This window comes from Chamaea fasciata, unplaced genomic scaffold (assembly GCF_029207755.1).
Source record: "Chamaea fasciata isolate MVZ Bird 193981 ecotype frontalis unplaced genomic scaffold, bChaFas1.0.hap1 SCAF_24, whole genome shotgun sequence".
Taxonomy (NCBI): Eukaryota; Metazoa; Chordata; class Aves; order Passeriformes; family Sylviidae; genus Chamaea; species Chamaea fasciata.
In genome coordinates this window covers 5,512,239-5,522,404 of record NW_027094109.1, presented here as the reverse complement: position 1 = coordinate 5,522,404, position 10,166 = coordinate 5,512,239, and the positions used below count along the sequence as shown (strand labels likewise).

The window sequence follows — 10,166 nt, the reverse complement described above, 5'->3', positions numbered from 1 at the left end:
TGGCTAATAATTTATCACACGTGCTTATATTTATTCCCTTGTATATATTTACCACCTGTTCTTTTACATTTTGGAGGATTTGTAATAGAACAGGGAAGGGTGCTGAGATTTTTGGGTCAGCCAGGAAGAGCTGGGGCTGAAATCTGGGATGCAAGGGATCCCTTTTATCCCATTTCCCTCTTGCAGAGCCTGCTCCTGTCCCTGGCAAGGGCAAAATGTTCCAAACGTTCCAAATGTTCTCCTTTTCCCTGGCAGGCTCAGGTACAGTCCTGCTCAGGGATTTCCTCATCAAAGATTTGCTTCTGCAGGAGGTTTCTTATCTCGGCCTGAATGGCAGGGAATAGAAGCCAGGCTGTCCATTTCGGGGACACAAACGGGGCTGGGGTGGGCGTGTGGGCCGAAAAAAAATAACTTTTAAAAATTGAATTCCGCTTCTCCCTTTGTGTTTCAGTCTGACATTCCCAGCTGCTGGTGGCAGGAGTTGTGTTCTCCTGCCACTTTTACCCCAAAGGTGCCTTTCAACGCTGCTTTTGCCAGAAGCCTCATCACTGTCAGGAGTGATGCTCCAGAACGGGCCCTGAATTTTCCCAAAGGAATCATCATGTGGGCAAGGATATGCCCAGGCTGTCCCCAGCAGCTGCTCCCGGGGTCGGTGACCTCCCAGCCCAGCCCGGGGGGTGGTGGCATTGCCATCCTGTTGGTGGCATTGCCATCTCCTGGCCGCTTCCAGCATGACCCCAACCCTCGTCCCTGCGCGCTCCCGGTCACTAAAATCGGGGCTGGAGGGACCAAAACCACAAGAGGCTGGTGCAGGAATTCCCCCGGGGGCTTTGTGGGGCCGTGGCTGCAGCAATCACCCAAAGAGCTGCTAAAGCCACTGCTGCCCTGGCGTCACCCGTCCCCAAGTCCCCGTGGAGGCCCAGAAGGGACAGGAAGGACGCAGAAAAGGCTGCCGGGCACTCACAGAGGGTGCAGGAGGCACCGTGTCCATCAGGGTCCCCATGCTGGGGTCACCTCAGCGCCACGGGGAGGTGCCAGCAGCCCCAAACCTGGGGGGGAAAGCAAATCCATCAAAGCCTCTGGAAATGGGATGGGATGGATGGGGTGGGATGGGGTGGGATGGGATGGGGGTGGGTTGGGTGGGAAGGGGTCTGGAGCACGGGGATACCCAGGAGCAGGGCTGGGATGGGCTGTGGGATGGGAATGTGGGGAACAGGCACAGGAACGGGAGCAGGGCAGTGCTGCGGGGGCGAGGAGTGCTGGGGATGGGGTGGCACGGGGGGAAATGGGGACACAGAGCGGGTAGGGGTGGCATGGGATGGGGTGGGATGAGGTGGGATGGGGTGAAATGAGGTGGAATGGGAGGGGTGAGGAGGGATGGGATGCAATGGGATGCAATGGGATGCAATGGGATGGGACCCGCACCTCCGGCCCTACCTGCTCCCGGTGCGCGTCCCCCGTTGCCGTGGGAACGGATGGGGCGGGATGGCGCTGGCCCCGCCCCGGGATCGAGGGGCCGGGATCGGGATCGGGATCGGGGTCGGAGCCAGCTTTTCCCAGCCCCGCATCGCCGCCCCGGACCCTGCGTGTCCCCCCAGCCCCGCAAAGCCTGGCCCAGAGCGCGGATTTATCGCTCAAAACCAAATATCGCATCTTTAATGACACGTCAACACTCGTTTGGCACGCACGGCAACCGCGGGAAGCACGGGAGGTTTTAATATTCAGTGCAAAACCGAGTCCTTCAGGAAAATCCCTACTCCAGAACACGCGGCTTCCACAATTCCCCTTGGAAAGCCTGGGGGGAAAAAATCACCGGAATGGGAGCACGGAATTGTCTCCGGGATGAGCTGCGCCTCCAGGAACAGCCCCGAGGGGAACGGGAGATAAAGAACCATTCCAGGGGCTCGGGCACTCAGGTAAACGCGTAGAAAACCTGGACGATTGGTCCTCAAACACTTCCACCTTCCACAGCCCGCAGCAGCTTCATTTTCCACCACGAGCAGGAACTCCTTGGTGCTTCCCGCACGCAGGAAACTCAGCGGGCTGAGTTATAAAACGCGGGGTTCTGTGTGTTTATAAAAGGCACAATTTCTAAACGCCCCACAACGTGCTCTGCAGGCCACGACTGAGGAGCAGGAGGTGCCAGGGCTGGGTTTAGTGCCTGCAGATGTGCCTGGGGTGCCCTGGTGTCCTGCCAGGGCTGCCCAGGGGCAGAAGCCCTTTGGGCCACTGCTACACTGAATTGTTGACGCTATTGGAAATCCAGAACCAGGCTCTCAGAGGTGGAGCTGACAACCCCACGCGCGTGTGCTCTGTGTCACCCGGGTTTACAACCAGGGCTGACAGCACAAAACGAGGAAAAACTGTGGGCAAAGTCCAAAGTCCTCCATGAAGCAGCCCAGGATTCACTCCCAGTATCCCAGCTGGACTCTGAGAACTGCCCTAAACACGGGCAGCGATTTGCAGCTAAATTGCCAAATTTCCCTCGCTTCGCTTCCAGTCAGAGCCAGGAGCTCACTCCTCGCCTGTTTGCACAGGATGCACCTCTGACAGCCCAGCAGTGACAGGAATTCTTCTGTACCCCTCCTAATCCTGCATTCCAGGCTGCCAGGCGCTCTGCTTGGCTGTACAACACTGATTTGGGGGGAAGGGGATGCACACAGGGCCTGGCAGCTGCTGGGAGGAGACAGATCCTGCTGAAGGTCTCCTCTCCCCCCAGCGCCACCCACGTGTCGCTCTGCACACTCAGAGCTTTAACACTGGCACCAAACCCTGCGCCAAAACCTCCCTTCAGTCCTGAATTCCTGAATCGCTGAATCCCTGAATTCCCAAAGCCAGGCTCGGCTGGAGCTGTGCCCCAGCAGGGATTGGATTGCAGCATTCCCTTCCTGCAGCCCCGAGCCTTCACCAGCCCGGCAGCAGCTCTGCCACCTCACAGGGCTGGCAGGACACAGGCTGCCAGCTCCAGGAGCAGCTCCTCGGAGGGGAGGAGGTGTTTTTTGCCAGCAGAATCAGATGAGGAACCTCCTCAGCGAGAATGTCCGAGGCGGGAGCCGCAGCCTCTCCAAACCCTCAGAGGCGTCCACGAGGTTTCCCCGCACCTAGAGCTGAGAACTCCTTTTCCTGCCGAGGGAGCAGGACGAGGCCAGCCCAGCCTTTTAGACCAAGGTCCCGTTTTTGCTGTCATACTTCAGCCTGGCCCTGGGGAAGTTGAGGGTGGCGTACTCGGTGGCGTTCTGCAGCTGCAGGCTCTTCACCTGGGCCGCTGAGCGCTCGGGCGCCTTGGAGAACACCTGGATGTCGGCGTAGTGGATGTTCTCGTCCTGCTGCACAGCCTTGGGCTGGCTCACCGTGGCGTACACAGGGACATCTGGGACGTCTTCATACGTGGGGAGCTTTGAGGGGAAATAAAAAACAAAGCTCTGGGGACTCAGCTCGCTGTGCTGCCCCCAGCAGCACCCACCCGCTGGCACCTCAGGATTCAGGGAGCTGGGGCTGTTCAGCCTGGAGAAAAGGAGACTCAGGAGTGACCTTGTCACTCTTTACCACTCCCTGAGAGGTGGTTGTAAAGCTGTAGTCAGTGGGGTTGGCCTCTTTCTCCAGGCAGCACCTGACAGAACAGGAGGACACAGCCTTAGGCTGCACCAAAGGAAATTTGGGTTGGGTATCAGGAAAAAGCTTTTTACAGCAAGGGTGATAAAGCACTGGAATGGTCTGCCCGGGGAGGTGGTGGAGTCACCATCCCTGGAGGTGTTTAAGGACAGACTGGATGTGGCACTCGGGGCCAGGGTTTAGTTGAGGTGTCAGGGCTGGGTTGGACTCGATGATCTTGAAGGTCTCTCCCAACCTACACATTCTGGGATTCTGGGATTCTCAGAATCTGCACCTCAGGGGCAAAAAAAAAGTGTAGAAAAAAAGCACCACGGACACTTCAGAGGCTGCACAGCGTGAGAGGACTCGTGGCTCTCAATTCCGCCCTGTGTCCTCCCAGCCCACGGAGCTCGGGGCAGCTCCGTCTCCTCAACACACTCAGGAAAAATCCCTCTGGCAAGTTATTTACCTTCCTGCCAGGCTGCTGCTGTTGAGTCTCATGCCTCACATTAGCTCCTGCAAAAGCAAACACCAGGAGGTCAGCTTAAAACACTTTATTTTGGGAAAACCAAAACGGGGATGCAGCAACGCTGTGTTGGCCCACGGGCTCTCCCCACCGGGCACAAACCAGATTTCCACCTCATCTGGCTCCCTCAGCCCTGATGCCTGCAAGAAGAAAGCCTGGGCTTGTTTCTTTGGGGGAAAATAAGGTTCCCCAGGATGCCAGCACGCTGCGGACCGCAGGGCTCTTGGCAGCACCCACAGACACAGCACAGAGAGCTCCTTGTCAGGCCCTCCGAGGAGTCAGAGCCACGTTTAACTTTGTTATTCCCTCGGCTGCCTGGCAAACTTGTTTTGCCCAGCGCGGTCCAAAGGCCACAGGACACGGCTTGAGGAATGCACTTCGTTCTGGGCAGTGCTGTCAGACAGAGTCTGCAGCTCCCGCACGAGGTGATGCAGCTCCGGCTGGGCTGGAGAGCACGGGGGGTGTGTTTTGAGGTGGGATTTGGTCATTTTGAAGGCACTGCTGAAACCCCGTGGCACATCACCCTCCTTGCTTTAAGATTTAAAGAAATGCTGCCCCCAACTCCTCCTGAGGAAGGTTAAGTACGAAAGGAGTGCGGGAGACTGATGTCACCTCCCTGTCACTCCAAAGCATCGCCACACATCCTTACCTTGCTTCTCCTTCTTCCTCTTGAACGGCGAAGGGCACTTCCTGCAATCAGAGAGATTCCACATCAGCCCTGAAAACCCCAAACCTCTGCCCTCCCCAGGCACCATCCCAGACCATCCCTGGGGTACCAGGGCATGGGACAGGCCCAGGGAGAGGCAGCAAAGAGCCACACCCGGGCCCGAGTGATCCTGCAGGGGAATGTCCACAGGGAAGGTGTGGGGACGAGTTTCCTCCTCCTCAGACACACCCGGAGCTCGCCCCACAGTCACCCCCGGCTCTCCCTGCCCGCCCTCCTGTCCCAGCAGCATCCCAGGAATGAGAACTGCAGCCCTGGTTTCCTGCCTGAGGTGTTTTGGTTTTCCGAAATTCTTTCCCCAGGGAATCTTCTGTAAAGAAGAGACGTGTTTTTGTAAACTGTACTTTGATATTTATTCCTTTTCCTAGGAGGGACATCAAGAACTCCCTCTGGTGTGCGATTGAAGAGGTTTTGCCTTTGTGTCACCAACCAAAGTGGTCTGTGTGAAATAGTATATAAGGGAGACACATATAAAAATATAAACATAAACATAAACATAAACATAAACATAAACATAAATATATAAATGAAGGAGTCCTTTTCAGCCTTCTGAAGTCGGAGTCTGTGCCGTAGTGGTGTCAAACAGCGTCAGAGAACTCCCCTCACAGGAGCTTTGCGGCTCCATCTCCACAGCTCAGCTCTGAGGCACAGGGCTCAGGGCACTGTCCCAGCTGGCACAAACCCCTTCTTCTGGGGTCAGCCGCTCTGCCAGCCCCACTCCCTGTGCCTTGGCCCCTTATCCAGGCAGCAGCTGCCTGCCTGAAGGTTTCAGACACTTTTCCTGTTCTCACTTTGCCGCTTAGAGCAGAACCAACCCAAACAAGCTTTGCCCTCGCTGCGAGCCAAGCCAGACCCTCCCCTCGGCTGTACCTGCGTGACCAGAGAGAGACGAGATCTGCTCCAGGAGGGGACAGGAGCCAAATTCCCAAAATCCCAGCTGGAAGAACAGAGCCTGGAGCCCAGGCTGGGCCTGGCAGAGGGGACCGTGTCCCCCTTGGGGACAGATGCGGGGAGGAAATGTCACCCTCAGGGGGCTGGGGAGCAGGTGGCAGCCCTTGTGTGGCCCCCCCTGCACACACACAGAGCAGAGGGGGCTCAGCAGCTCCAAGGGGGCAGGCAGTGCTCCAAGCTCAGCACCGGGGCTCCAGGGAATGCTGTGAGTGCCTTTGGCAGGCAGGCACAGAGCAGTGCCCCGGGCAGGGCTGTGCCCGTGCCAGCTCTCCCCGGCAGCTCCACAGCCCGTGCAGCCATGCCCTGGCACTGCAGAGGGAAAACAAAAACCCCCAGGAATGCAGCACAGAGCTCAGGAATGGCCGGTAATGATTAACCAGGCCTGGCTGGCCAAGGGTGGCCAAGGCTCCGCAGGGGCACCTCCAGCCCTCCACAGGCAAAATCTGGGGGGTTCTCCCCGGCAGTTTGGGGGTCAAGTCACAGCAGCACCCCTTGGTGGGGCTCTCACAGCCGCCTCCTCCTCCTCCCCTGTCTGCAGCATCTCCTCCTTGCCCAGCTTTGTGTGCCAGAGCACTTCCCTCCCTCCCAGCTCTCAGACCTGCAGGATTTCACCAAAGCAGCACCTTTAGAGGCACTTAGCTCCCTCCCAGCACTCAGACCTGCAGGATTTCGCCAAAGCAGCACCTTTAGAGGCACTTAGCTCCCTCCCAGCTCTCAGACCTGCAGGATTTCACCAAAGCAGCACCTTTAGAGGCAGAAGCAGCAGCCTGTGCTGGCAGACACCAGGGCCGGCATTCCCTTTGTTCAGGGAGCATTGCAGGCAGTGTGTGGGCTGCAGCCATTCCTGTCTGCGGGATAATCACAGCCAGGCACCTCCCCGGGAATGGGGACACGTGTGGCCCGGGAAAAGGGAGCAGGGAAACCTCTCCCCTGCTCCCCAAAGCGGGTCAGACGTGTTGGAACTCCCTGAGAGAATTCTCCGGGGCAGCACCCACAGCCCTGATCCCACACTGCTGCCTCTCCTCCCCGAGCCAAGGCCACCCTGATTCCTGCCCTAAACAATCCTGGTTCCTGCCCCACACAATCCTCATTCCTGCCCCACACAATCCTCATTCCTGCCCCACACACTCCCGGGGCCTGGATTTGGGCAGTTTTCCCTCTCTGTGCACATTTTGGTGCCACTTCAATGGGGAGAGCCTGGGACCTGCCCAGACCCGGCGGCACAATTCCTTCACCAATAACTCCCCAGACAGAATAAATTTGCCGTGACATCTTTTCTTTAAAGCCCTCAGCCCGTGCCCCAGGCACCCCGTGATGGAGCCCTTGCCTGCTGATGCCCTGGGTGCCTCCTTTACCCTCTGCCACGGGGCGGAGGAAATTAAAAATGGGAGTTTCGGTGGGTGACCAGCCTCGCACCTCCATCTCCTGTTCCTAAATCCCAAACTCCTCAGGGCTCAGGGCTTGGAAGAACCTCGATGTCCTCACCTCCCGAGCCTTACTCCACTAGGTGATGCTGTGCCCTCTTGGAATTATTAAAAACCGGGTGAATTTCTCCCACTTTGAACAAACTTGCAGCGTCGGAAGGAGAACGTCCTCAGAGCTTCACCTGATTGCATTCACGGCTCTTCCCCTCGCAGAGAGGAAAATATTCCAGCCCAGAGGTGAAAATATTCCGGCTTGGCAGCGGGGGATGCCCTTTCCCCGCGAGCAGGAGGGGCAGGGCACAGCAGGAGCCCGGCGGGATCACAGTGTCACCCTCCCTCGCAGGGGGAAGGAGCCGCAGCATCCCAACAACGCGCCCAGGATTTCCCCGGCATAAATCAACCCCGACAGGAGCAGGAGGGAGAGGGGCTGGAGTGGCTGAGGGCAGGAGGGGGTGACTGAACCATCAAAGGGACACAGGGACCCCTCAAAGGGACCCAGGGATGCCTCAAAGGGACCCAGGGATGCCTCAAAGGGACACAGAGACCCCTCAAAGAGACACAGGACCCCTTCAAAGGGACACAGGGACCCCTCAAAGGGACACAGGGACCCCTCAAAGAGACACAGGACCCCTCAAAGGGACACAGGGACCCCTTCAAAGGGACACAGGGACCCCCTCAAAGGGACACAGGGACCCCTCAAAGGGACACAGGGACCCCTCAAAGGGACTCAGAGATGCCTCAAAGGGACACAAGGACCCCTCAAAGGGACACAGGGACCCCTCAAAGGGACTCAGGGATGCCTCAAAGGGACACAGGGACCCCTCAAAGAGACACAGGACCCCTTCAAAGGGACACAGGGACCCCCTCAAAGGGACACAGGGACCCCCTCAAAGGGACCCAGGACCCCTTCAAAGGGACACAGAGACCCCTGAAAGGGACACAGGGACCCCTCAAAGGGACACTGAGACCCCTCAAAGGGACACAAGGACCCCTTCAAAGGGACACAGGGACCCCTCAACGGGACACAGGGACCCCTCAAAGGGACACAGGGACCTCCCAAAGGGCCCCCTCAAAGGGACCCCGTCAAAGGGACCCAGGGACCCCTCAAAGGGACACAGGGACCCCTCAACGGGACACTTTGTGGTGTCTGCCTGGCCGGGCAGCGCTGACATGAGGACAGCGATTCCCACCAGCTCCTTCCCAGCTGCCGCGCGGCCGCACCTCCCAAACCGTGCGGGCTGAGATGTGACAAAAAAACCCCCTCTTGTCGCCGTCCCGCCGTGCCCCAGGCACCTGTCCCCGTGCTCACCTGTCCGTGCCCGGCCAGGTGCAGCGCTCAGAGCCTCGGCAAGCCCCCAGACCTCCCGCCCCGGCCCCGCACTCACCAGGGCCGGCCGCAGCCGCACAGGTTGCCCATGTCGCCGCCGCTTCCCCCGCGGAGCCCGAGCGCTCCGTGCCCGGCCGCGGCTCCTATTTCCTGGTTCCTGCTCGGCCCCTGCCCGCTCAGGGAGTGTCTGGCAGTGTCGGGTTTCGCAGCGCTTGGCCCCGTGTGCCATCTACCGGAGCTGGCCCCCGCGCCCTTCCCGGGAGCTCCGGGCGAGGTCCCGCCGCCTCCCGGGGCGGTAAAGCTCTGCTTTGTCACCCGGACGGCGGCCGTCCCTCCGCTGTCCCCCTGCGCCCCCGGGCCGTGATGCAGGAGGGGACGGAGGAGACAAAGGGAGAAGCCCCAGGGTGGGAGCTCGGGGCTGCTCCTGTTCCTGTTCCCATCCTCGCACCTCCAGGAGAACGTGTGGCACGTGTGGCATCACCTGGGGATGAACGTGTGGCATCACCTGGGGATGAGGGGATCTCTTGGAGTTCTCTCCCCAGCCGAGCTCTCCTGCCCCACGGCCTCAGGGACGCTGGAAATCCACTCTCTTCCTAAAGCTGCCTGGATAAAAGTGTTCAGTGGCGTGCCCTGGAGAGTGGCAGGGTCCCAGGAGAGCCCTCCCCGCCTTAGGGAGCTGCAGGGCCCCAGTTCTGTGCAGGTCTGATCGCTCCAGGGGTGTCCAGCAAGGGCATGAGCATTAATTCATCTTTCTGGGGGGGTTAATTCACCTCTCTGGGGGCATTAATTCACCTTTCTGGGGGCATTAATTCACCTCTCTGGGGGCATTAATTCACCTTTCTGGGGCCGTTAATTCACCTTTCTGGGGCCGTTAATTCACCTTTCTGGGGCCGTTAATTCACCTTTCTGGGGGGGTTAATTCACCTTTCTGGGGCCGTTAATTCACCTTTCTGGGGGCATTAATTCACCTTTCTGGGGGCGTTAATTCACCTCTCTGTGACAGGAGCTGGTTCCCACTCCAGGTGTGCTCTCAGCCAGGCTCACAGCCCCGTGTGTCACTCACCCAGGGGCACAGCAAAGCCTGGACCTGCCCAGGTGTGCCACAAGGAGAAGGATTCTGCTTTGGAAGGGTCGCAGCAGGCTCGGGGTGAGCTGCACTGAGACCTGCAGAGCTCGAGCCGTGCTCTGACACTGCTCCTCAGCTTGGGGCTGGAGCAACGCCACAGGATTTGGGATTAGGTTGGTGCAGACAGCCGGGATTCAGCGTTCCCAGGCTGCTGCAGCGCCCAGGTGTTCCCAGGAGCCTGTCCCTGCCTGGGAAGCTGCAGACTCCGTGTCTCTGGCCTTGCCACAGACACTGTTGTTTTAATGAACCAGCGTCTGTTTTGATTTCTGGGATAACTCGGGCTTTGTTGCTTTGTGGGGAAGGAGGGGAATTTTAAAAAAAACACCGGCTGGGAGCCTGTTCCCATCAGCCTCTCTCACAAATACTGGAGCTGCCGCTTCGAGCTCCACCAGAGAAACAGAAAAGCGTCAAAAAAACATTGGCAGGGCCGGGGAGGGCTTGGCCGCCGCTCCGCATTCCCTCCCCAGGCCGTGTCTGCGGCGATGGGAGCGGCGGGG

General features: G+C 58.9%; 1 protein-coding gene across 2 annotated transcripts; it reads right to left on the bottom strand.

Annotated features, from left to right (window-relative positions):
• Nucleotides 1–1,608: 1,608 nt before the first annotated feature.
• CUNH11orf52 (chromosome unknown C11orf52 homolog) lies at nt 1,609–8,775 on the bottom strand. 2 transcript variants are annotated; one of them, XM_066203394.1, is made up of 4 exons: nt 8,602–8,775; nt 4,767–4,807; nt 4,061–4,107; nt 1,609–3,395 (listed from the first exon to the last, which is right to left on the bottom strand). In XM_066203394.1, the coding sequence occupies exons 1-4, from the start codon at nt 8,631–8,633 to the stop codon at nt 3,159–3,161; spliced, it is 357 nt and encodes a 118-aa protein (XP_066059491.1). In that variant the 5' UTR covers nt 8,634–8,775; the 3' UTR covers nt 1,609–3,158. The 2 variants fall into 2 exon arrangements, with proteins under 2 accessions (XP_066059491.1, XP_066059490.1); XM_066203393.1 differs by lacking the exon at nt 8,602–8,775 and having other exon boundaries at nt 4,767–4,965.
• Between the last annotated feature and the right edge of the window lie 1,391 nt (nt 8,776–10,166).

Excerpts from the sequence above, each read along its gene's own strand:
- CUNH11orf52 (XM_066203393.1), bottom strand. The coding sequence starts at position 4,872 with ATGGTGCCTGGGGAGGGCAGAGGTTTGGGGTTTTCAGGGCTGATGTGG. Across the intron at positions 4,108-4,766 it reads GAGGAAGAAGGAGAAGCAAG|GAGCTAATGTGAGGCATGAG; the intron begins GTAAGGATGTGT and ends TTGCTTTTGCAG. Across the intron at positions 3,396-4,060 it reads AGCAGCAGCCTGGCAGGAAG|CTCCCCACGTATGAAGACGT; the intron begins GTAAATAACTTG and ends TTCCCCTCAAAG.